Source organism: Bufo bufo, chromosome 7, assembly GCF_905171765.1.
Source record: "Bufo bufo chromosome 7, aBufBuf1.1, whole genome shotgun sequence".
NCBI classification, from domain to species: domain Eukaryota; kingdom Metazoa; phylum Chordata; class Amphibia; order Anura; family Bufonidae; genus Bufo; species Bufo bufo.
The window spans coordinates 206,784,787-206,812,372 of record NC_053395.1 but is presented as its reverse complement, the minus strand read 5'-3'; the positions used below and the strand labels follow the sequence as shown (position 1 = coordinate 206,812,372).

Below are 27,586 nucleotides of genomic sequence, written 5' to 3'. Positions count from 1 at the left end.
TTTACTTCTCCTTCGTTGTCTTCTAAATCTGCTGTATAATGCGTTTCTCCAGTGCTTGCTCGCTAAATGTGAATTATTTATGTGTACAGCCGCTCTTCCTCTCACTGCTGACAGAGCTGCTGGTGGTTATCCCTCTCCATCATCTCGTAGTCATTTTTTAAATTTTTTTCTATTTTACACCACTTTGCAAAAGATAATAGGCCCCTAAACCGTATTTTGTGTAAATCTGTATTTTGTAGGGGTGGAGGAAATTTATGCGCATTTTATTTTGTCTGATGCGGCCATTATTGAACATCACCCAAGCTTCCACTCGAGGGAGCGACTTCTGTGGATGCAGGACCTCCACATTAAATGCTGCGGGTGGGGGTGGGGGCGTTTCTTGGCTCGTGGATCTGATTTTCCAGTGATGGTTGCACTTGGCTGTAAATCAATAAGCCAGAAACGCCGCTCTTTGTTCCTTGAGATTTTCAGGAGACGTCGATACCAAAGATGGTGACTGGCGGCTGAAAACGTACATAGAGGGTATAGATTCCTGCACCAGTCGGGAAGGAGGGTGGAGGGGGTGACAATGTGAAATGAGGTGGGCATTGTGCTGCACGGTCCAAGCCACGTGGTTGGTGTAAGTGGTAACTTGGCCCTCACTACCCCCAAATAATACCCTAGGGCAGGGATGGCCAACCTGAGGCCCTCCAGCTGTTGCAAAACTACAACTCCCAGCATGCTTAGATTGTCTACAGCCATCAGCCTACAGCAGGGCATGGTGGGAGTTGTAGTTTTACAACAGCTGGAGAGCCGCAGGTTGGCCATGCCTGCCCTAGGGGCTAAAAAGTGTTACCTGCTGAATACTGTATCTGGTTACTTCCCGTGCCCGCTTATTATTAAAGTGGTGTATACACGTCTCATCCAAGGATGCTTTTTCATTGTATAATTATATCATTATATGCTTTATATATCAATTTGTTACAGATTGCAAGATTTTTGATTGCTGTCACTGAATAGGAACCATTGTCTTTTGCCAGAGCATAAAATTCAGTCTTGGTCGTGTGATGATCACACAGGTGAAACGTCCACGTGATTGCCTGACCAGGACTGACTTTCATCATTCTGAACTTAAAAGGGGTAATCTAATAATTAAGGGGGAAAAAATAAAATCAGACATCATATAGTACATGACAATCTCTTTCTAACAAAGCTAGAACCAGCCCTGCACCTCACATGGATCCAGAGATTTCCCCATTCAATGCTTCAATTGCTCTGCTAGAGGGGCATGTCCTTTCTGCTGCAGCTGAGGGGGCGTGGCTCTTCTCAGGGGTGTGTCCTTTTTGCTGCAGCTGAGGGGGCATGTCTCTTCTCAGGGGTGTGTCCTTTCTGCTGCAGCTCTCTCCCTGTAACTGAATAAGATCGAGCACGTCAAGAAGGATCCAATAAAAAATTCTGTCTTAATTATCCCTAGGTTAAAAACTCCAGTTTGAGTCACGATATAATCTTAACATTTTAGATGTTTTTTAAACAATTATTAATCGGAGCAATAAAAAAATGTCTGGAAAACTGTCACAGGTTCTGGCTGGTGGCAGCTGAATGATGGAACTAAGCACGCGTGACCACCTCAACGATGTCACTGAGGTGGACAGAGAAGTAAGGAAAAAACACACAACCGGCGGCGGTATACAAATTTTTAGTTACATCCAATTACAGAAGTATTAAGATCCAGGCACTGGTTTGAAAAATGTAGAATAGTTAACCCTTTAACTAAATCTTCCCAGATGTTGACATTTGCCAGGAATTGATGACTGCCACAAATTATTTTAGAAAATTTAATAACTTTACATTATACAGTGAATATGCTGTACTTAGTAAAATTAGACATCCCCTTTTAGGGTGGTTTCACAAAATGCTTTTCTTTTTTTTTTAAAGGGAACCTGTCACCAGGATTTTGTGTATAGAGCTGAGGACATGGGTTGCTAGATGGCCGCTAGCACCTCCCGCAATACCCAGTCCTCATAGCTCTGGGTGCTTTTATTGTGTAAAAAAAACGATTTGATACATATGCAAATAACCTGAGATGAGTCCTGTACATGAGATGCAGTCAGGGACAGGGACTCATCTCAGTTAATTTGCATATGTATCAAATGTTTGTTTTTTTTACACAATAAAAGCACACAGAGCTATGGGGACTGGTATTGCGGATGTGCTAGCGGCCATCTAGCAACCCATGTCCCTCAGCTCTATACATCAAATCCCGGGTGAAGGTTCCCTTTAACTCATTGAAAGCGGTGAGGCAGTTTTTAGATCTAGTGGATCCAGCAGGAAGGAGATATGTAAGTTAATTCTTGCTTTTGAATCCACTTCTGGTTTTGGCAAAAAAAAAAATGCATGGAGGACTGAAACAAAAACTGTGGTGTTTAAGAAAAAAAAAAAAAAAGCGCTGTGTGAAGCCACTCTTAAAGGGGTTGTGTCATCAGAGAGAACACCTATCAGAATGAGGCTCCTAGGGTGAATATCTTTAGAGATGACATTCCTGGCAACCACAGGTGACCACAGCCAGGCAGGCATTTTCCCTACAGCGGCCACTGCAGGGGAAATGTAGTATTACATGGTGACCATTCAGATGGATGGTTGTTCTTGTAATACAAGGACGGATGTCTGTTCTGGCTTATAAAGAGGGGTCCTAAGCAGTGGACACACATTAGGATAAGGGATGTCTTTATGAGACAACAGGGATGTCTGTGTGAGACAGACCCACGCAGGCTCGGAGATCTGGGGCCTACTGCAAAGGATCCTAACAAATTATTTGAAGGAATTGTAACATAACAGAGAAATGCATCAATCTGTGAAAAGTTGCTTCGTCGATGGATGAATTTTGTATTCCGGAGCCATATTTCCCTGATATGAGACAATGCAGGTAGAAATGTCGTACAACTGATTCCTGTTTCAGCCTCTGTCTCATATGGGTGATTATGGCTGCAGGATAGAACATTAACCCAAAGGAAACACATCAGCATTGAAGCAATTTAGTAATAATCTCACTGGTTTGGTGTCTATTGTTATTCTACAGCAGGCATGCTCAACCTGCGGCCCTCCAGCTGTTGCAGAACTACAACTCCCAGCATGCCCCTACAGCTATCAGCCTACAGCAGGGCATTGTGGGAGTTGTAGTTTTACAACAGCTGGAGAGCCGCAGGTTGAGCATGCCTGTTCTACAGCGTTTCATTGATCCTAATGACAGGCGGAGCTGTGACAACCACTGTAGGTCGTCACCTGTACTTTTTGGTGTTGGCAGGGGAGGACTGAGAACTTAAAGTGGCCCAGAAAAATATAAAAATGGGCTCCATGCAGTAGGCAGGTCCAAACTGATAGAAGGCAGGGCGACACAAGTAGATCAGCAGAGAGCCACTGGCCTAGTAATATTCTGGGTGATGGGTGTCTTAGCTGTAGTCCCTCACCTTACAGCAGTGTCTTCAAATGCTGGACGTAGCTGTTCAAAAATACTGCACGTTGCTGTCTATCTTCTCAAGGATTCACTTGAGGCTTAGGATAAGGTTGACTTCTCTAGAGAACCTGCAGCAGGAGCCTAGACAGGTGCTTCCTCTCCTTTCTGTAGCAGCAATTCCACCCCTTCCGGCAGGAAGCAGGACCATCCCACTCCTACCAAGAAGGGAGGAACAGGGTGAATAGCCCTGTTCCTAGTTAACCCTTTCCATTCATAACCTTACTGTTAGATTCTGCCAAATAATAAAAAATACATAACAATACAATATAAAATACAATGCATACCTGTATACAATGGTAGTACCCCCAGGTCTGGGGTACTACAGAGGGATCCAACACAAGAAGGCATTGTCAGCAATACCATAGAGCAAGGATGCTCAACCTGCGGCTCTCCAGCTGTTGTAAAACTACAACTCCCATCATGCTCGGCTGTAGGCTGATAGCTGTAGGCTTTCCAGGCATGCTGGGAGTTGTAGTTTTGCCACAGCTGGAGGGCAGCAGGTTGAGCATCCCTGCCATAGAGCAACACAAAAACTGGTCTCTTGTAGGATCGACATCCCTCATCGTGACCCACGGTGGTGCTCAGCTGATAAAGCATATACAATCTCCAAACAGAACAGAATAAGCCGCACTCACCAATCTTTAAGCAGCTTTATTGCCAACATTGTCCGTAAAAACATTGTGGATGCGGCGGGTACAGCACAGGCAACAGCCGTTCCTCAGGCCTCACGTGAGGTTCACATAAGCTTTACAATTCACTACGAAAATGGGGGCTGTAGGTATGTTAATTATATGTATTGTTTATAAAGTTTTTGTTTTTTTTAACTAATGCCTTTACCTTTATTGCTTTCAGATGTTTTGGATGGTTATAATGGAACCATTTTTGCCTACGGTCAGACATCGTCTGGAAAAACACACACGATGGAGGTGAGAGTCCTCTGATTGAAGGAGGATAAGTCACAACCTCTTAAACGGAATCTGTCACCAGGAAATGAATGCCTTGTACAGCTAGCTCAGATAAATATAATGATACCTTCCACTTTATGGAGAAAAAGGACTTTTAATGAGCTGTTAAGTGCACCGAGGGCGGGCCCAAGCTCCTCTGTGTCCTTTTGCTCCTCCTCCTCCCTCTGCCAGCCCCTCCCTCTTCTTGATTGACAGGGCCAGGTTCTTGCATGGTCATCTTGCCTGGCTCGGTCAATGAAGAAGGAGAAGGAGGGGCACAGAGGGACATTTTTGGCTTCCATTGGGTCAATGGAAAGGAATTGCTGAAGATGGGATATCCTTGCTAGGCATATGGACAATTTATGGTGTGTGATTATAACCAATAGTTATTACGGTATTTTAGAGTATCTTATATGTAATGTAATATATGGATATATAAGCAGATTCTAGATCAGTGTGTTTTTCTGTCTGTACCTCCTACACCCAAGGCTGCGATCGTACACTGTACCTCACCTTGTAAAAGATCAGCATGAGGCACAGTGTGAATATCGCCTGGCACAGCCGTGGCATGTTCCCAACTAGACCTAAGGACCAGGCATGTAGGTTTCTTCTGTATTGGCTGGTTTTGGTCATGTCCCATTTATTCTCTCCACAGGGGAAGCTACACGATTCTCAGCTTATGGGGATCATCCCAAGGATTGCACGGGACATATTTGATCACATCTATTCAATGGACGAAAACCTAGAATTTCATATAAAGGTAAATGTAATGTCGTTTGCTATCGGGTCGCAGTGTCCACACACATACAACTTTCACTAAAAGATTGGGGAGATTTATTAAACTACACAAATTTTGTGGTGTAGAAAAGTTGCATATTATGGTTCACTATGGTGCGTGGCCTCCGCAGATTTGCTAGAACTTACCCCAGAAACTGTGGTAAATGATAGCTCCGTCTAAGGGCTCATGCACACGACCGTATGTATTTTGCAGTCCGCATAAACGGATCCGCAAAAAATACGGATGACATCCGTGTGCATTCCGTATTTTGTGGAACGGAACAGCTGGCCCTTTATAGAACAGTCCTATCCTTGTCCATAATGCGGACAATATTAGGACATATTCTATTTTTTTTTTTGTGGAACGGAAATACGGACATACGGAAATCGAATGCACACAGAGTAACTTACGTTTTTTTTGCGGACCCATTGAAGTGAATGGTTCCGCATATGGTCTGCAAAAAAACCCGGAACGGACACGGAAAGAAAATACGTTCATGTGCATGAGCCCTAAGATTGACCCTAGCTGGCGTAGGTTTGACTTTCTGATGTATGGAGGCCCAGAGATTAACCTAATATACGGAGAGGCATTAGGTGCATCTCGCTTCTGCTCACAGTGGATCAGGACTGGTACAGGAAGCATGAGTCCTGATAAATCTCCCCCAATGCGTTTTAAGGGCTTTTTTTCACAACCAATTAAAATATTCTACATTTTCCCACTTAGGGGATATATTCCTATTTTTGGTGAATTTAAAAAAAAATTTAATGCAGGCCTCAAATACAACCACAAGAACAAAGAAAAAAAAATAGGAACCTTGTAATGCTTCATTTCACCTGTGGGGGTGCTGCAGGGTAACTGAACACTTACTGTCGTATGCTTCTACAGACTACAGGTGATCACAGGGAATTCCAGGAGCGGAGGCTCTGTAACTACCTTATCATTGGGTAACCCATCTAACGCAAAGGGATTTGCTAAAGCCAAAAACGCCTTTTAATGCGTATAAAACAATTAATTAGATTTAGAGGTGTTTATTATATGAACTTTTAGTTCTGAGAAATGCCAACATAGAGGATTCCTGACTGGTAGCCAAATTGTTTTGGCCCTTCTTGATAGGCCTGGTCAGTACTGCAGACAGTGGGGTATTGCTGCTGCAAAGCTAGGATGCAGGTATTCATCCCTCCTCCGCTTTTCTGATTCCATGGTCATGGTTTTTAAGTGGAGTCAGTGCTGGTGGAGGGAGATTGGCCCACACAAGGGGTTTTCCACTTGGTTAGATAGAGGACTTGTAACCTCTCCAGACTTGTCTGTTTTAGTAACTACTTTCATCCCCATGTACTAAAAATTCTGGAGCATCTATTCTTATGACTCTATAATGTCCTTTCCCTTTATTATTCCTGTTAGAAGTTATGAATAAAGTACTAGCAGTTTCCCGTGAAGTTGGAGATGGGTGTTACCCCCTAGGGAGATGTCCCTGCACAATCTGACACTATCCAATCAGACTGTACAGGGACACACGCCCAACTGGTAACACCCATCTGGACCTTCCTTGCAAATTGCTTCATAACTTCTAGCAGGAATAATAAAGGAATGGCACAACATGGAGTCATAAGAAAAGATGCTCCAGAATTGTTATTACATGGGGAATGCAAGTAGTTACAAAAACAGACATGTCAGGAGAGGGTTAATTGCTTTTTAAGGGCACAAATTGGGTGATTTTGAATGATCACCAGTAAGACCTCTTTCAAACGGGCGTCCAGATGCATCCCGGGTGCCTTGCGGGAAACCCGCGCGAGTGCACACACAATTTCAGTCAGTTTTGACTGCGATTGTGTTGCGTTGTTCAGTTTTCTTTTCCACGTGAGTGCAATGCATTTTGCACGCGCGTGATAAAAAAACTTAATGTGGTACTCAGACCTGGACTTTTTCACTGAAGTTCGGGTTTGGGATCGGTGTTGTGTATTTTCCCTTATGACATGGTTATACAGGGAAAATAATAGCATTCTTAATACAGAATGCTTACTAAAATGTTGCTTGAGGGGTTAAAAAAAATAAAAATAATTAACTCTCCTCATCCACTTGATCGCGCAGCCGGCATCGTCTTCTTTCTTCTTCTTTGAGGACCTGCAAAAGGACCGTTGATGACGTAATCGCGCTCACTATGTGGTGAGCGTGGTGACGTCAGCGCAGATCCCGCTGCGCGATCAGGTGGATGAGGTGAGTTGATTTTTTTTTTTTTTTAACCCCTCAAGCAACATTTTAGTACAGTGAATAGAGGTTGCTCACCCCTATCATCTCCTAGCAACCATGCGTGAAAATCGCACCGCATCCACACTTGCTTGCGATTTTCACGCACCCCAATTCATTTCTATGGGGCCTGCGTTGCATGAAAAACATGCAGAATAAAGAGCATGCTGCGATTTTGATGCAACGTACAAGTGAGGCGGGAAAATCACCACTCATCTGCACAGCCCTAATTGAAGTGAATGGGCCCGGATTCAGTGTGGGTGCAATGCGTTCACCTCACGCATTGCACCCGCGCTGAATTCTCGCCCGTGTGAAAGGGGCCTAAGTGTCCAGTTTCCCTGCAGCGCCACCACAGTCAAAATGAAGCATTACACTGCAATCGTACAAAGAAATGAGTTGCCTCTGTAACCTAGGACAGGACAGGTCCGCGAGAGAACGAGACGCTCTTTGTAACGACGCTATGCCTATTAACTCTGAATCCCCTAGTAACATGTACTGTATTAGGACTAGCAATTTAAAGCAGTAATACATTGATAAGTGATATAACCTTATAACTGCCGGCTGTGATATATCCTTTCTTTCTCTTGCAGGTCTCTTACTTTGAAATTTATTTAGACAAAATCCGGGATTTGCTGGACGGTAAGAAGCTTATCTGTGTGGACTATGAAAAATGTTATCTGTGCAGTGATGGTTGTGCTGATGTGGGTCAGCGCTGATGAGTGAGTGGGAATGAAAGGATCCAGAATTTCGGAAAATACTGATAATGATTAAATAATAGAAATTTCACAATGTATTCATATTTTACTTCTGTTTCTGTATAATCCCTCACAGTATCTAAAACAAACCTGGCCGTGCACGAAGATAAAAATCGTGTCCCCTATGTGAAGGTACGTGTTCATTCAGTCGGCTCCACCTTTGGAATAGCTCAACAGTTTCTCATGGGTCTCCTTCTAAAGGCTTACTAGCAGGGACACTGACCAGATTGCTCATTTCCATATATTTTTCTAGATCATTTACATATTAAGGCTATAGCAGAGCTGGGTTTGTCATTTACATGTTGGTTTTGTGCCCTTTGGAAAATGGGTAAAGATGGAGAAGTAGATTTACTTGTAGCACTACTTTATCACGTGTCACAAATTTAAATCTCGGCGCTGCTTCATCCATATATATCCATTTTGCTACCTATGGAGTTACATAATGCTGATCATAATCCATGCCCTGGAGGGAAATGTGTCGGAAGCCCATAGTGCCGGTCCGGGTTTTGGCAGCACCAGGCTGTCCTGAAATAGGCAGCTGGGCTCAGCAGAGATGTCTCTGTTTTTTTGGGATCTAAGGCTTTGTGCCCTGGTAGAGGGCTGAGAGCCGCATGCTGGGGAAACAGGCCCCCTCAAGCCTGCTGTGGACTACTGGAGGCAGAACTGCCAGCAAGGTGACTTGTGTTATATAAACTTTCCATTGTGTGTGAATTAACACCAAGACTGCAAAGTTACGTGCTGTTTTGTGCAATTGCCTCAAGTGTGAATAAACACTGACGTTTTGAGTTAAAAGGGTTGTCTGGGTTCAAAGCTGAACCCGGACATACCCTTATTTTCACCCAGGCAGCCCCCCTGAGGATAGCATCGGGGCATCTCATGCTCTGATGCGCTCCCTTGCCCTGTGCTAAATCGCGCAGGGCACAGGCTCTTTCGTTTGTTCGGTGACATCGACGGCTCTGATGGGCGGGCTTTAGCGCTGCCCTAGCCGTTTTACTGGCTGGGGCAGCGCTAAATCCCGCCCATCATTACGGGCTTCCTGGCCCGGGGTTTGACGGACTTGGACTTATCTGCATGTTATCTATCCCCTTTCCTCCATCAATCAGAAAGCATACTTAAAGGTGAAACTCGAAAAATTAGAATATTTTGCAAAGTTAATTTATTTCAGTAATGCAACTTAAAAGGTGAAACTAACATATGAGACTCATTACATGCAAAGCGAGATATTTCAAGCCTTTATTTGTTATAATTCGGATGATTATGGCTTACAGCTTATGAAACCTCAAAGTCACAATTTTGAGGTACCCTTTGCTCAGGGGGTATGGGTTAATTAGCTGACTAGAGTGTGACACTTTGAGCTTAGAATATTGAACCTTTTCACAAAATTCTAATTTTAAGCTGCATTAATGCAATTCCTTTTAATTTGCATTTCTGAAATAAATGGACTTTTGCACAATATTAAAATTTTTCGAGTTTTACCTGTACTCTCTGATTGTAACATATGAGGCTCTTTTTATCCAGGAAAGGAGTGAGAAGATGAGCTCTTACTCATCTAATCACCTTTGTGTCAAAATAGGCCACTTATTGATGCCATGACCCAGACTTTTATCAGCGTCTAGAGAACAGGATCAAATAAGTCACCCTTGTACCCCACGCCACAAACATGAATAAAGTTTATATTTTACACTGTCCATATTCTATCGTACTAGACCCACAGAATAAAGTTATTATATCACTTATACCACACAGAGGACGCCATAAATCCCACTAAATAATGTTAAAATTGCTGTGTCCCCCTCCCTAAAAATAACATCATAAAAGTTATTTAATACTTTATATGTACCCCTAACTGGTTAAAAAAAACTATACCGTATTTTTCGCCCCATAAGACGCACTTCCCCCCCCCCCCCCCCCAAAAGTGGGGGGAAAATGCCTCTGCGTCTTATGGGGCGAATGCTGCCATTTTACATCGCAGTCTGCGATGCTGCAGCATCGCAGACTGCGATGTATCAGCTGGACGGGGGAGGGAGGAGGGGCCGGTGTCATGCAAATGCGGCGGGGCCGATGCGGTCACAGTACTCCGGCCCCACCGCTCACTCACTTCCTTAATGCCTAAACATTTTATAATAATAGCTTTAATTGACGTTCCGATCCCCAGCCCCATCTGTAATTACTAAATGTCCTGTAGCAGGTGGCACAGGCACGTCGCGTGATATCAGTGAGTGCCGGCCGGCCGCCCTGCTCTGCCTGCTACAGGACATTTAGTAAGTACGGTAGTACAGATGGGGCTGGGGATCGGAACATCAATTAAAGCTATTAATATTAAATGTTTAGGCATTAAAGGGTTTCTGTCACCCCACAAAACTCATTTTTTTTTTTGGGATAGTTAGATTCCTTATAGCGCGATATAGGAGAATATAATAGTCTTACTTACTTTCATGCGGCCGATTCTTTAGAAAACGAAGTTTTATAATATGTAAATCAGGGCTCTACCAGCAAGTAGGGCGTCTACTTGCTGGTAGCCGCAGCAGAAATCCGCCCCCTCGCCGTGTTGATTGACAGGGCCAGCCGTGATCTTCTCCTCCGGCCGGCCCTGTCAGTATTTCAAAAATCGCGCGCCTCTGTTCATTCGGCGCAGGCGCTCTGAGATGAGGAGGCTCGTCTCCTCAGCACTCCCTCATCTCAGAGCGCCTGCGCCGAATGACCAGAGGCGCGCGATTTTTGAAATACTGACAGGGCCAGCCGGAGGAGGAGATCCCGGCTGGCCCTGTCAATCAACACGGCGAGGGTGCGGATTTCTGCTGCGGCTACCAGCAAGTAGACGCCCTACTTGCTGGTAGAGCCCTGATTTACATATTATAAAACTTCGTTTTCTAAAGAATCGGCCGCATGAAAGTAAGTAAGAGCATTATATTCTGCTATATTGCGCTATAAGGAATCTAACTATCCAAAAAAAAAAATAAGAGTTTTGTGGGGTGACAGAAACCCTTTAAGGAAGTGAGTGAGCGGTGGGGCCGGAGTACAGTGACCGCATCGGCCCCGCCGCATTTGCATGACACCTGCCCCTCCTCCCTCCCTGTCCCACAGGTTTAGCTATGGTATATTAGGGCATCTGTGGATGCCACTATTATGGGGTGGGGGATATGTAGATGGCACTGTTATGGGGTGGGGGATCTGTGGGTGACACATATATAGCAGTGCCATCCACAGATCCACCCCCCATAACAGTGTCATCCACAGACCCCCATAACAGTGTCATCCACAGACCCCCATAACAGTGCCATCCACAGATCCACCCCCCATAACAGTGTCATCCACAGATGCCCCCATAACAGTGCCATCCACAGATCCCCCCATAACAGTGCCATCCACAGATCCCCTCCATAACAGTGCGTCATCCACAGATCCCCCATAATAGTGTCATGCACAGACCACCATTAGTTCAAAACCCACCAAAAGCACACCTTTGGTTAAAAATATATTTTTTCTTATTTTCCTCCTCAAAAACCTAGGTGCGTCTTATAGGGCGAAAAATACGGTAACTCATCCCGCAAAATTCAAGGCCTCATATAGCTAAATTAAAGAACAATACTGGAACACAGAGGGGGGGAAATGTTACCGATCCTTACAGCTAAAATTAGTTTTGTCACCAAGTTAAAATGCACTTTAGTCATATATAATTGAAACATAATTAAAATATTAATAATAATCTTTACTTATATAGCGCCAACATATTCCGCAGTGCTTTAATTGAAAATATATTTTTGGAAGGGCCTTTTCCCATTTTAATGTGACTGTTGGGTGGATTAAAGGGAATGTGTCATTGTTATTTATTTATTTTACTGTTTTTCACGTGACATTACTCCGGTCATACCTTTTGTATTGTCAAGTCCTCGTTTTCAGTAATAAACATCTTGTCTGTTGTATAGTGCAGAGATTGATATGTGTGTATTTCATTTTTTTGCATTTTCGTGTATGTTTAGGGCTGTACAGAGAGGTTTGTATCCAGTCCAGAGGAAGTGATGGACGTTATAGATGACGGGAAGGCAAACAGACACGTTGCAGTCACAAGTAAGTTACTGATGACCCATAATTCTTAAAGCGGCACTGAGCTTTCAACAAACTTTGCATCAATCGATAGTACACTGCGTGAGGAATTACACTATTTCTGGCCATCACATGTACCTGGCATCTTTTAGCAGTTTTCCTCTGTTTGCTGAACATCTGTCTTGCAGTTCTCTCAGGCATGGCAGATGGAGACTAGTTGCCATCCACAGCATGCAGAAAGTAAAGGAAAAGCTCCTTTCTAACTATCTCACAGTCACTCAGAAGCTGCCCTAGGATAATGGAGGACATTACAGAAAAGTACTGACTTTTTTGGTGACTGAAGCACCTGTTATGAGCTATAACCTTCCTATGTAGCTGTGCAGTCTCTCCGGCTGTGTGTATCTCAGTCATTTCCTGCTTACTCCTCCCCCTCCGTAGACTTGCATTGACATGTGTAAAATGATCCTCCTGAAGAGATGATGTCGTCCTAGACAGGAAAAAGGGAGAAGGGTAAACAGCTAATAAACTGAGAACTAGACATTTCACACTGAGAAAATATATTACAAGGTTTCTTGTAGTCGCTTTCACTATTGATTTATGCAACGTTTTGTGAAAAGTTAGTGATCATTTAAGTATATGAAGTAAAACTGTCCCCAGACTAAAGGGATTTGTGTGAGATTTAAAAAAAATTGCCTGATTTCCAAAAAACAGTCACTGTTGTCTACGGACTGAATTTGCTATAATGGGGGCTAAGCTGCAATATAAGGATGAGCTGACGGACAAGACTGATGCTGTGTCTGGAGGGAGATGGGTAGGGGTTGTAGAAGACCCTTTAACTATTCTCATACAAACCCCTTTAATTGTAGGATGGCTTGGTGGATCTAATGGATAAGCCACTTGTGCAGTCATTTGGGTTTCAGTCTGCTTCCTACAACCACCATGCTATATATATATATAATCCATGATGTCCTCCGGATATGACCTGGTGTTATATATCATTGATGAACACTTACAAAGTCATTCCTTCCTTCACCATGAAAACTGTCGCTTGGGAGGAGGACGTGCAAAAAAAACCCCAAAAAGCAGGCAGTGTATAGATATTTTACTTAATCGAGTTACGGCAAGATCTACATTACAGATCCAAACATTGCCTACCCTCAGCTCCAACTATATTGCTCAAATCCAAGAGTGCCCATTTCAAGGGGTTGTCCAAGGAAACGACTGCTCAGTCAATTACCGGCTAAGGTTGGTCACCACTGAGGACAGTAGTGATTGGCTGAGTAGTCATTACCTGTGCACTGAGAACTATTGGGAAGTGTTGGAGCGTTAGCTGCAGGGGATCAATCAGGTGAGTATGACTGGTTTAAAAATACATGAATTACCTAGACTAAATTTTACATTTTCTTCCATTCACAGATATGAACGAGCACAGCTCCAGAAGTCACAGTATTTTCCTCATCAACATAAAGCAAGAAAACATTGAGACTGAGAAGAAACTCTGTGGGAAGCTCTACCTGGTCGATCTGGCGGGAAGTGAAAAGGTGAGGATCTGTCTACTGTGAGTGGCTGGATAGGGATCTACCCATCTGGTTAGGTTTAAAGGGGTTCTCCAGTATTTACACATTGATGACCTGTCCTCAGGATATGTCTCCAATATGAGATCAGCTGGGGTCCGACTCCCGGCACCCCCACCGATCAGCTGTACGAAGAGGTTGAGCGCTTAGGCCTCTTCCTAGGCCAGCGACGTCACGTTCATCGGTCACACGGCCTAGGTGCAGCTCAGCTGCAACACCAAGCACAGCCACTATACAATGTACCACTCTGTGGTTGGTAAGCCGTGAGGAGGCCGCGGCACTCGCGGAATCACCGCTGCTTCTCAAACAGCTGATCGGCAGGGGTGCCTGATGTCGGACCACCCCCAATCTCATATCGATGACCTATCCTGAGGATAGGTTATCAGTATGTAAATCCCGGAGAACCCCTTTAACCTCCACTATATGAATGGAAATATCTAGATAGTTTTCTTAAACTTGCATTGTTCTGTCATCCCTTTTAGGTCAGCAAAACTGGAGCAGAGGGAGCAGTTTTGGATGAAGCGAAAAACATTAATAAGTCTTTATCTGCACTGGGCAACGTCATCTCCGCGCTGGCTGAGGGAACGGTGAGTACCAGGTGTTTTATTCCTTGGTCATCTGCAGCCATATTTCCAAGAGGACCACAATATTCGTCACTAGGGCACGCTTGCTATCCCGGACTGTAGGAAAGCTAGGTGTTTTGGCCTCTGGGTGCCCAACTGATCCAGCAAATGAAAGGGATGCAGTTCTTATTTTTCCCTGCAGAGCTGCGCTCTCAACCACCTGGCTGTGCAGGGATCTGCAGATGGTCTCATTCACTTGCCTGGTGCTGCACTGCAATTCCCTGTACAGCAAGTAGCAGGGGGGCTCTGTGCAGGGGGAAATCAGAAAAGGGAATGGCACATTAATCCAGAGATTGGGCAGACCCCTAAAGTGGTAGCAATATGCCACTACTTTATAAGATCAGAATACTTACTGTTACACTATATCCCCCAGGATGGTTTTAAGTTGTTCGGTCTTGTCTTTTTTGCTTCCTAGAAAAGCCATGTTCCATACAGAGACAGTAAGATGACCAGGATACTTCAGGACTCCCTTGGCGGGAACTGTCGGACAACCATCATAATCTGCTGCTCCCCATCCATCTTCAATGAGGCTGAAACAAAAACCACGCTCATGTTCGGCCAGCGGTAAATCCATTTCCGTACAGCGCTTACACCCCAGCGTGGCTCTTGTACCTGTCGTTAATGAGAGCATCTCTTACCAGGGCCAAGACTATCAAGAACACCGTGTCTGTGAATCTGGAGCTGACGGCTGAGGAGTGGAAGAAGAAATATGAAAAAGAAAAAGAGAAAAACAAGTCACTTAAGAACATCATTCAGCATCTGGAGATGGAATTGAACCGATGGAGAGGCGGTAAGGAAATTGCTTTTAAAGTGGATAACGGATAAGTGTTAAGACATTTCAGAAAGTGACAGTATGATCGTGCCGTCATATGGAATATTCCTAGTATGGATGTAAACTTTGGAGAGACAGGTCTGTTTTAGTAACAACTTGCATTCCCCGTGTAATAACAGTTCTGGAGCCTCTATTTTTGTGGCGTGTTATTACATTATTATTCCTACTAGAAGTTGAATGAATGAATTGCTAGCAGTGTCATTGAAGGTCCAGATGGGTGATACCAGTTTAGCGCTGCCAGTGTCAGACTCTGCAGGGACAAGTGATGGTGCTGTAATAGTACATCGCTGAGCAGTATCTACTTGCAGCGACGTACTATTGTACCGCTGAGCATTAAGGGACTAAACACTATGTCTACCTTCCCAATTTTCTTATTGTCCCAGGGAACCTAAAATGAAAAATTTCCTACGGTTTAGTTACTACAGCTCCTATGCAGACCTATGTATCTCCATGGTAACAGACAACAAACAAACTTTATGTAGTCTGATTCTTCCTTCTTTCTGTCCTCTACTTTTGGCTAACCTATCAAATGCACATTATCCCGAAGTATGGGACAAATGGAAGACAGTATGAGACTGCAAGACTGCAGGATCAGACTACAGAGTTTGTTTGCTGTCTGTTACCGTGGAGATGCCTAGTCAGCACAGGAGCTGTAAAAACTAAATGATTTTTGCATTTATAATTAAAGGGGTTCTCCGGAAACAAGGACATTTTAGCAAGTGCCCACAGCCTGGCTCTCTAAGCTGAAGAGTCATGCTTACCTGCTCCCTGCCATTCCGGTCCTCCCTCCTGCCTCTGCTGTGTCCATGTTCCGTTTTTTGCAGTGTTTACATCCGGCACAGCATGGACATGGTCACATGCTCTGCTGCAGCCAATGAATGGCTTCTGTCGTGATGTGGCCATTAAAGAGACATGAGATTAAATTCGAGGACCCAGCAGCATCAAAAATTGTAGTTCTTTCCTACAATATATTTGATAAGAGGACGATGATTATATCTTTGGTACTGAGTCGTGTTTTCCTGGTTCCCCTATGCACGTACTTTGGAAAATGTCAGCTGCTTGTAGCCCCCACTAGATGGCGATCTGGTACACCAGCTGCATACTGCCCCAATTGACTACATGGGAGCCTCTTTGAGATAAATCTTCCCCCCAGGAAACGGAGAAAATAAAGTTGTACCAACAATTTCACTTTTTTATAGAGATTCTCCCACCGTAGAGCAGCTTTTCATAAAATGTCGTGGACCAAGTAGTTATATTCATCGCTGTCGTTTATTTCTGTGCACATTGTGTTGGCGTCTAGCGGCTGCAAACACGACTACAGCGGCAGCCATGACAACCTACTCGGCTCCTCTCTCAATAAAAGCACTCACTTCAGCGCCTCCTTGTGTCAGGCGGCTAAGAGAAATAACACGTGATAGAGTAATGTATATGCAGGTGCATGGCTGGCGCATTGACATTCAGGGCCCCTTAAATAACCACAGATCTTTTGTTGACTGCATTACCTTCCTGAATTTCCAGGCTCGCTCTGTCTCAGGGGTTTCTCAGACTGTATTGCGGCGGATCATTATTTCCGATTAGAGCGGTGTCGTTGCCATGGCGACGGCGAGGTCTGGAGATTGCTGAGAATATTACTCACAAATGTGATGACGGGTTCAGCAGGGACTCGAGCAGGCTTTCAGGGCTTCTGTGACAAAGCAAAGAGAATTTGCATGAAGTAGCATCTGTGAGCAAGTTACGGAGGGATCCTATGTAAATGGAAGACGTAAAATTTTATTTTTTTTCCTTCGTTGCTATCCCTTCCACCCCTTCCTCTCCCTGAAGAAAAGAATAAAAAAGCCCACCTTTTTCAGACCCCTGAATGACAGTTTTACATAGTTATTTGCTGAATAAATAGATCTGCCTTTCAAGGGTCCAAGAAAGCTGTTTTGGAACCATATTGGTTGTCACCACCCAAGCAGATGCCTGCATTTAAAGGGGTTGTCCAGCGGAATTAAATTGTTTATATATGTGGCAGAATAAGTTAAAAAGGAAAAACATTACTCACCCTCACTGATTCCCCTCACCGCCGCTGTTGAGTGCTTACCAGGTTCTGCACTACTCTTCACTTCCTGCTCTAAGCTCGGGAGACAGGAAATGATGGATCAGCTGATCACTAGCTGCAGAGAGACAGGAAGTGGAGGTGGGCAAAAGGATTAGCAACTAAGGGGCTTTAAAGAAAATCTGAGGGCAGCATAAAATGGTGACAGATGCCCTTATCATAGTGGTGTGCCACTTACTGGTTAACATGAAGTAGTTTTCATGCAAGGGCACTTTATAAGATCCTCTCAATGATATGCAGGAGCTCAGGAGTCCCCTGGCATATCATCAAAGTCAGATAGGCGAGGGTCCCACCTCTGAGACTCGGACCTATCTTCAGAATGGGCTCCAAAAATGAAAAAGAGCGCATGGAGCATTCCCAGCATGCTCTCTATTCATTTCTATGGGAGTTTCGAAAATAGCTGAGCAAGTGCTCTTGGCTATTTTTGGAAGTACCATAGAAATGAATGGAGAGCTCACTGCGCAAGAGCGGCCACTGCTCCATTCACTTCTAAGGGATGGCCAGAGATAGCTGAGCCAGTGCTTGGTTATTTTTGGCAGTTCCATACAAATGAATGGAGGGTGGCCAGGTATGTGTGGCTGCTGCTCTTTGGAGGTCACGTTCTGGAGATAGGTATGGGTCCTAGAGGTGGAACCAGTCCCTATCTGACATTGGTGGCATACCCTAGCAATATGCCACCAATGTTTAAGATGAGAAAACCCGCCGCTGCACTACAGTAATACACTCGTATAATCTATGCGAGTGCATTACTGTAGTGCAGCGGCGGCATGAAGCGCACGATGTCATAGCAACCAATGACGCCGTGCGCTCCTGCTCTCAGCAGGAATCCAAGTTCGGGATTGGGCACCAAACATGCCGATTTTTCTCACGCGAGTGCAAAACGCATTACAATGTTTTGCACTCGCGCGGAAAAACTCGCACATGTTCCCGCAACGCACTCGCACCTTTTCCCACAACGCCCGTGTGAAAGAGGCCTAACTCTATGGTGGTGTGTAGATAAATTGCAGATTAGGAGTTCTGTAACAAACAAGAAGCTGAGCTCCAGATCCTATACAGATATGATTTTTTTAGCCTAGAGTTTTATACTGGAGATCTCAGTGGGTTGATGGTATTTTTTCTTCCTTTGCAGCATTTTCTGGTGCTATTTATTGTTTTTTTTTATACATTTTTGTGATAGGGGAAGCAGTGCCAGTAGATGAACAAATCAGTTCAAAGGATCAAAAGACCCTGGAGCCATGTGACAACACACCTATCATTGACAACTTGCCCCCAGCTGCTGCCTGCATCTCTTCTGAGGAAAAGAAGAAATACGATGAAGATATCGCCTCTTTGTACCATCAGTTGGATGACAAGGTTGTAACTAAGTGGCGTTACTCAGTGTCTTGTCTTTTCTGCAAAATCTTCTTAAGAAATGCATCTCTCAGAAAGTTCTATAAATAAAATCCACTTATTAGACAAAGGGAGAACCGTTGTGAGATTCACCCTGCCTTTCCTTTAAGGGGTGGCTGAAGTGGTAGTGAAGGTATGAAATACCTAGTTGGGCATCTCTATGCAATATCTGTACAAGGGCACCACCTAGTGGCACCATCTGCCGGCAGCGCGACTCAGGAACCAGCCATTAGGTTTTATGAGATACTCCTTAAAAGGGGTTTTCTCGTGAACCACACTTATCCCCTATTCACAGTATAGGAAATAAATGTCTGATAACTGGTCGGACCCCCAGCAATTACAAAACTGAGAATGGAGCAGTGGTGCGCCTGTGTGACTACCAAATTTTTAATTTTTAACGGTCACTAGGACCAAGCGTATTTTTGCAACTCCTCCGACTAATATTGTAAAAAACTAAATTTTATTATAATCATTTTAAAACCAAAATATCACTTGGGAACAAAAAGGGGGTTAAAACTATCAGGAGTGACAGTTACAGAGTCAGTGACCAGTGTTCATGTGTATAACTAGTATCCAGGCTTTGTGGATTTACCTAGTTGTTTATATCAATCAGTGGTATAGAATCTCATATTCCAGAGACCTATCCATATCACTCTGTCTTACTCCTGCCTAAAAATCAGCGTCCTGAGTCCCTACATGTTTCGCCGAGCCTGTCGGCGTCTTCAGGGGAAACTAACAGGTTAGTTGGTTAGTTTCCCCTGAAGACGCCGACAGGCTCGGCGAAACATGTAGGGACTCAGGACGCTGATTTTTAGGCAGGAGTAAGACAGAGTGATATGGATAGGTCTCTGGAATATGAGATTCTATACCACTGATTGATATAAACAACTAGGTAAATCCACAAAGCCTGGATACTAGTTATACACATGAACACTGGTCACTGACTCTGTAACTGTCACTCCTGATAGTTTTAACCCCCTTTTTGTTCCCAAGTGATATTTTGGTTTTAAAATGATTATAATAAAATTTAGTTTTTTACAATATTAGTCGGAGGAGTTGCAAAAATACGCTTGGTCCTAGTGACCGTTAAAAATTAAAAATTTGGGAAATAATTGCGTAGCAACCCCTTTGAGGGACTTCTTTGTTTGTTAATTTGCCTGTGTGACTACCACTCCAGACGAATGGAGCGAGGACCGCTGCTCCATTCATATGGGGAGACACCGGGCTCCTGTTCTTGGGATCAGTGGAGGTCTGACCGCAGGGATAGGGGGTAAGGGCTACGTTTAAAACTTGGTACAGTCCCTTTAAAGGGGCTGTTTTTCGAAACACTTTTTTTAACAAAAATACCCTATTAGAGATTTCTCTATTAAAACAGGGGTGGAGAACGACAACAAAGTGCCTTTCTTGGTCAAGAGGACCAGTTCATTGATTTTTGATAAGCTGAGTGTAATGCTATATTTCACCTAGGATGGCGCTGCAGGGAGTTGTAACACTTTTGCCAATTGCTGGGGGTCACAGCAGTAGGGCACCTTCGCAGATTTTTAGTATATTGGTTGTATCTGTACGACCCGTTACTTCACACTCTGTGGCCCCAGTATCTGTGCTCGAGAAGCTGCACATTATCTTAGCGGCATTTACTCTCCATCTTTTTTTTTTGTTCCAGGGCTATAATTAGTAATAATGGTCCGCTGCTTCCTAATTATGTGTTTTTACTGCATGGTAATTGTTGCCATTTGCAGATCCCTTTGGTGAATACAGAGACAATATCTTCAGCTTCTATTGTATCACTCGTAATACTAATTGGTAAAAACTCTAATTAAAAGGCAATTTTTTTTGTTTTTGTAGAGCCTGATTTTTACTATACAGCTGTGTTATACTATACTTTATTGCATTTTACTAAAGCCTCTTTCACACGACCGTATGGCTTTTTCAGAATTTTGCGGTCCGTTTTTCACGGATCCGTTGTTCCGTTTTCTGTTTCCGTTTCTGTTCCGTTTTTCCGTGTGGCATATACAGTAATTACATAGAAAAAATTGGGCTGAGCATAAAATTTTCAATAGATGGTTCCGCAAAAACGGAACGGATACGGAAGACATACAGATGCATTTCCGTATGTGTTCTGTTTTTTTTTTGCGGACCCATTGACTTGAATGGAGCCACGGAACGTGATTTGCGGGCAATAATAGGACATGTTCTATCTTTCAACGGAATGGAAAAACAGAAATACGGAAACGGAATGCATACGGAGTACATTCCGTTTTTTTTTTGCGGAACCATTGAAATGAATGGTTCCGTATACGGACCATATACGGAACGCAAAACACGGTCGTGTGAAAGAGGCCTAATTCTGGGCTAAATTTTTTTTTTTTCAATTGGTCTTTATTAAATATTTTCATCCGCTTTTGAGATACAGGGGTTAAAAATCTGTCTGTTTACAAGCTGTCATCTGAGGGCTCATGTGTGTAGCTCTTTTCTCTGATCTCCTGACCTCATAAATACTTATTTAATCCATACTCTTATCAGTTTGAGCTGAGAACTGAGATATTATGAGTGTTTATAAGGTCAGGACATCAGAGATAGGAGTTAGGCTACTTTCACACCAGCGTTTTTACTGGATCCGGCAGGGTTCAGAAAAAACGCTTCCATTACTGATAATACAACCGTCTGCATCCGTTATGAATGGATCTGGTTGTATTATCTTTAACATTGCCAAGATGGATCCGTCCCCATTGACTTGCATTGTGGGTCCGTCTTGTTCCGCATCCCAGGAAATTCTGTTAATCACATTAAGGGACTATTACACTTTTGACTTTTTGTACCTGCCAATGCAATAAAAAAGTTTTTCACGTAACGCAGGCCCCATAGAAATGAATGGGGTTGCGTGAAAATCGCAAGCATCCGCAAGCAAGTGCGGATGCGGTGCGATTTTCACGCACGGTTGCTAGGTGACGATCGGGATGGGGACCCGATCATTATTATTTCCCCTTATAACATGGTTATAAGGGAAATAATAGCATTCTGAATACAGAATGCATAGTAAAACATCGCTGGAGGGGTTAAAAAAAAAGTCCAAAAAATTTAACTAACCTTAATCCACTTATCTTCTGTCTTTATCTGTGAGCAATAGGACCTTTGATGACGTCACTACGCTCATCACATGATTCATCGCCATGGTGATGGATCATGTGATGGATCATGTGATGAACGCAGTGACGTCATCAAAGGTCCTATTGCTCACAGATGAAGACAGAAGAGATGTCGGCTGCGCGAACAAGTGGATTAAGGTGAGTTAAATTATTTTTATTTATTTTTTAACCCCTCCAGCGCTATTGTACTATGCAGTCTGTATTCAGAATGCTATTATTTTCCATTATAACCATGTTATAAGGGAAAATAATACAATCTACACAACACCTAACCCAAACCTGAACTTCTGTAAAGACGTTCGGGTCTGGGTACCACAGTCGGTTTTTTATCACGCGCGTGCAAAACACATTGCACCCGCGCGATAAAAACTGAACATCGGAACGCAATCGCAGTCAAAACTGACTGCAATTGCGTACCTACTCGCGCGGGTTTTCCGCAATGCACCGGGACGCATCCGGACCTAATCCGGACATGCCCGTGTGAAAGAGGCCTTAGTCTTCAGTGAAAAAAGGACGCACCACAGATGCCATATGTTTTATAGCCATGATTTTTACAGACCCATAGACTTCATTGGGCATGTATGGTCCACATCACGGACCAAAGTGGTGCATGTCTCCATGATTTTTTTTTACTGACCCACGGTGAGTAACAAAATACAGATGTGTGAGCAGACACCTTCAAATCAATGGGTACGTGACTGTGCTGTCCGCAGAAAATGGGGATAACACGCGTAAGTGAAAAACGGAAATGTGGACGAGGCCTTATAAAAGCATCTATTGCCTACATCCAGCTGCCCTATGATTCTCTGACCAGAACAGTACACCAGGCAATGCTATGGTGGCCGGTCACGCAGTGTATGGACGTAGCTCTTAATATTTCTCCTTGATTTATTCATAGGATGATGAAATCAATCAACAGAGTCAGCTCGCTGAAACACTGAAGCAGCAAATGCTTGATCAAGACGAGGTACATTTTATGTTACTTGCAATGTAGTTAAAATGAGCAGGTGGGTTGTGTGACGTCCAAATATCTGCAGATTTCCCCTGTCTATATGCCGCACTATTAGGCCATATGGATCTGCAACGGGCGGCTCCCCCTAAGGCCCTCTATGTAGTGCGACCCAGATTTAGGAATTGCCGAGTGGTATAGTGCGGCCCAAGATGTCCCTTTATATGTGTCACGGTGCTCCTACCTGGATACGGCTGAACCCCAGGCGTTGGCTCCGAAGCAATAAATAGGGGGAATAATTGAGGGATATGAAAGAAAGATTGAGTCCAGACGTTGTATGTAGTTCAACATCAGCTTTACATGCACACGACCGTTGATGTGTTTCGTGTCCGTTGTGCCGTTTTTCCTGATTTTCTGCGGACCCATTGACTTTCAATGGGTCCGTTGAAAACTCGGCTAATGCACCGTTTGCCATCCGCGTCCGTGATCCGTGGTTCCAGTCAAAAAAATATAAACTGTCCTATAATTTTTTAACGGAAAACGGTTCGCGGACCCATTCAAGTCAATGGGACCGCTAAAAAACACGGAGGCACACAAGATTGTCGTCCGCGTCCGTTTTTTTCCCTATCATTTGCATGGCAAACCTATCTTAGACTTTTTTTTACTTTTCATTATGTCTGGTGGTCCTCCAAAAATAAAGGAAGACACACGGAAACAAAAACGGAAACGGATCACGGAACAATGGAACCCCATTTTGTGGAACGGAACACAACAACGGTCGTGTGCATGAGGCCTTACTTGAATAATCGTTCATCAGAAACAGTCTTCAAGCTTTATCTTGGTCCCAGCAGGTTTTAGCATTAAAACTGGCAGGCAAACTCATCTCTGCTACATCTGTTTCTCTCTAGCACTACTGTACTGACAGGCTGACTGTATGACTCTGCTTCTGCGGTATGCTGCATTTCTTTCTTTGTAGTCTGTCTCTAGATTAGGCCAAGGAACTGTCCTCTTGGCTCCTGAGGCTTTAAGCTTTGGCCTCCATGGCCAGCAGAGCTGAGGGTGCTCTGGCAGGTGTGGGCACATCCAGCAGAGACGTGCCCCTACACACCTTCCCCAAGCAGGGGGTAAGCTAGACTAACTCTCACTGGTCCCCACCCTTCCTGCAGGAAGTGGGACTCGCCCACTTCTCCACAGAGAGGGGGGCAGAATGGAATTGGAAGGTTCCATTCTATCTAAGTACAGCTCTGTCATGTTTGCTGCCACCTGCTGGTGAACCAGGCACATTACATTTGAACATAACAGTTACAAACATTAGAAATGCACAGTGTTTAGAACCTGAACAAAATACATAAGATGACGGTTTGTTAGCTCAATAAAGACAGTAGCAGGGTGCAGCAGTGGTAACATCACTCTGGGGTGTTACAGATCCCCCTCCTGTAATGAGCCCAGTAGCTGCAAGCAGCTTGATTCCTGTGATTTAAAGGGAATGTGTCATCAGAAAATCATGTTTTTGTGTTAAACACATTTTTCTTTAGAAATGCTGATGAGTTTTTTTTGTTTGTTTTAATTTTTCATGTCACTATCTATATTTAATAAAAATGTATATAATCCTGCAATTCTCTCACTGGCCACTAGGTCTAATATTATGTAATGATTTCCTTTTCTGTACAGGTAACTTTTCAGTAGTTATATCATTATCATCACAGGAAGGATTGCAATAACAGATATCACCTCTGTATAGATAACACAAGATCCATCATTCACAATAGCACATATCACAGCTTATCTGCTCCCTCCTGACCTCTGCACAGGTCACAGAGCATGCCTAAAAAACTCTCCCTTAGAAGTCAGTGGGATCCCCTCCTGACCATTGTGTCTATGGCCCATAGCTGCTGTCAAACAACAGGACGTGTTAACATATTTTAGGCCTAGTGTCCAGTGTGAAAATTGCAGGATTGTATACATTTTTTAAATCTAAAAAGTGACACGGAAAATGTAAATAATAACGAAAAATACACCAAAAATACTAAAAACTTAGATTTGATCACTAGGTTATTTTCTGATGACACATTGTCTTCAACGCTGAAGATTCGGACCTCTTGCTGCAATAAATATCATTCAATGAATGTGAACAACATTTTGGCCCCATTCAGATAAAATACAAAATGCTTATTAGTGATGAGCGAAGTGTTGGAAAATTCGATCCGACTGCTTCGCCGAATTGTCAATTTTTTTTAACTTTATGACGAATTACTTTGTCATGAGGCACATTTCTTTGGGCCCCCTGTCATTGTACCCCTTAGATGCTGCATTTATACATAATCGCGGCATCTGATGTACATAACAAGGTGTAAAATAAAAAAAAGAACAATAAAAAATACTTACCTGATCCATTTGCTCGCGACGGGCCAGCCACCGCCATCTTACTTGAAGATCTGGCACGAAATCTCATCACCGCGCGTCACCGCGCATGGGATTTCGGCCGAGATCTTCAAGCAAGATGGCGGTGGCCGGCCCGTCGCGAGCAAATGGATCAGGTAAGTATTATTTTTATTTTTTTTGCACTTTTTTCAGGTTAAATTGATTCACTATCATGAAGCACAAGTGGACTTTGTGTCGCTCAACACTGGTGCTTATATTGCAAGAGCAAAAAGATAGGCTAAGCTAGAAGCAATATCCCCTTTTATGTATATTCATTTCTTGCTTGTTGGCTCTGATTTAAAGGGACCCTGTCACCAGGAAATTCACTGTAAAACCAATTACAATGCCGTGTAGGGCTCGCTCAGCTGGATGTAATGATACCTTTCATTTAGAGTTCTGTTGCTTGATTCTGAAGTATTTTTAGTCTACATGCAAATGAGCAGTTAAGTGCACCGAGGGCGGGTCCAAGCCACTCTGTGCACACTTGATCCTCCGCCTACCTCTTCCAGCCACTCCCTTTTCTTCTTGATTGACACAACCAGGTCAGATGATTATACAGGAACCTGGCCCTGCCAATCAGGAAGGAGAAGGAGGGGCTGGCAGAGGAAGCAGGAGGAGCGAGGGTGCACAGGAAGGCTTGGGTCCGCCCTCAGTGCACTTAACTGCCCAAGTGAAAATCCAACAAATACAGCAAGTATATAGATATAGAATAATACAGAAGGCTGATGCATAACTACCTGCACCATTGATAGGAGATTAATTTGCAATCAACGCCGAGTTGTGCTGGGATAAAAGGTCAAAAGACAAGACCGTCTTTTTTTGATTCGCTTTTTTTTTTTTTTCGCTCTGACAGCTCCTGGCATCAACCCGCAGAGATTATGAGAAAATCCAAGAGGAATTGACCCGGCTTCAGATTGAGAACGACGCTGCCAAGGATGAAGTCAAGGAAGTTCTCCAGGCCCTGGAGGAGCTGGCTGTAAATTATGACCAGAAGTCTCAGGAGGTGGAGGACAAGACCAAGGCCAACGAGCAGCTGACAGATGAACTGACACAAAAAACGGTAGAAGCCTGATCATCGGGGTTTTTGTCTTTTGAATGCAGGTGACCCTTGGGCTATGCTATGTATCTCACTGGCTGCAGGATCCATTGCACTTCTGCCACTGAAAATCAGTTCCATTTACCTATGAGATGAGAAAAAAATCATTCTATATTGTTCTCAAATTACGCTATTCCTATGGCATTTATTTGCTGTTGCTGCGCAGCCCCACGAATAAATGGGCTGCAGCGTTCATTTAGCACTGCGCCCCATCTAAATTTTCTGTGCACAAGAGGTGATCCCGGGTATCTGGCTGTGCAGGGAACTGCAGTCAACCTCATTCACTGAAATGGGGCTCCGCTGCAGTTCCCTGCCTAGTTGGGTGCAAGGAAAAACAGAGAAGGGAGGCCCTTGCATTCTCAAGATCACTGTTAATCCCAAAACCTTGAACTGTCCATAAAGTGCAATCGCCTTACAAGATGTGAATACCCCTCTCAGCATGCTCTTCTGCAGTGTCAGTTTGGCTTGGCCAGGACAGGTTTTCAGTCTCTGGATGCAAACAAGAATGGTTTCCTTTCATTGACTGCAAACAGAGATTTTGAAAACTGTGTACAGTAAAAACGTGCAGTAAATCAGAAAGTTGCAGAACATTTCTTTATGGGTTGGACATTTTTTAAAGCTCTGCTCTAGTTGCCGACCAGTCTTTAAGCTTCATGCACACGACCGTATCCGGAAAATCCTAAGCGTTGGCGTGATTTTCTCTCTTCAAAGACCAGTCTGATTACAACACAGCGTGAACTTCATCAGCTGCAGGAACTCAGCAGCCACCAGAAGAAGAGGGCGAACGAGATCCTAAATCTGCTGCTGAAGGACCTGGGCGAGATCGGGGGCATTATTGGCACAAATGATGTCAAAACAGTAAGTTTTCTTTTTTTTCCCACTGACAATGAGCTCTCGTAGGCTTGTGCCTCACTTATTCATACCTATAAACATTAGAGGGGTTGTCCGGATCTAGAAAAACATGGCTGCTTTCTTACAAGAAAAATGGAGTGAAGCTGTAATACCAGACAGAACCTAAATGTGGCGCTGTTTTTGGAAGAAATCTGCCATTTTTATTTTTAATCCTGGACAGCCCCTTTCAGGCTCCAGAATCTCATTTTTGAGACTTTATACGAACAGGGGGAACACATAGCAGCGGCTCCGGTTAGTTAATGCCGACACGATTTTGGTGTTAATACCGCAGTTTTACCCTCAAAGCCACAC

At 43.8% G+C, this 27,586-nt stretch overlaps 1 protein-coding gene across 1 annotated transcript in view; it reads left to right on the top strand.

Moving 5' to 3' along the window:
* KIF5C (kinesin family member 5C) overlaps positions 1 to 27,586 on the top strand; it is a 69,743-nt gene that overhangs the window by 22,186 nt on the left and 19,971 nt on the right. Inside the window, exons 3-15 of the mRNA XM_040441378.1 lie at positions 4,343 to 4,416; positions 5,090 to 5,194; positions 8,047 to 8,095; positions 8,288 to 8,343; positions 12,192 to 12,279; positions 13,672 to 13,796; positions 14,312 to 14,416; positions 14,868 to 15,016; positions 15,094 to 15,242; positions 18,560 to 18,735; positions 22,816 to 22,884; positions 26,141 to 26,347; positions 27,095 to 27,241. Of these exons, the coding sequence (XP_040297312.1) occupies positions 4,343 to 4,416; positions 5,090 to 5,194; positions 8,047 to 8,095; positions 8,288 to 8,343; positions 12,192 to 12,279; positions 13,672 to 13,796; positions 14,312 to 14,416; positions 14,868 to 15,016; positions 15,094 to 15,242; positions 18,560 to 18,735; positions 22,816 to 22,884; positions 26,141 to 26,347; positions 27,095 to 27,241 (1,499 nt within the window). The remainder of the gene's footprint in view (positions 1 to 4,342; positions 4,417 to 5,089; positions 5,195 to 8,046; positions 8,096 to 8,287; positions 8,344 to 12,191; positions 12,280 to 13,671; positions 13,797 to 14,311; positions 14,417 to 14,867; positions 15,017 to 15,093; positions 15,243 to 18,559; positions 18,736 to 22,815; positions 22,885 to 26,140; positions 26,348 to 27,094; positions 27,242 to 27,586) is intronic.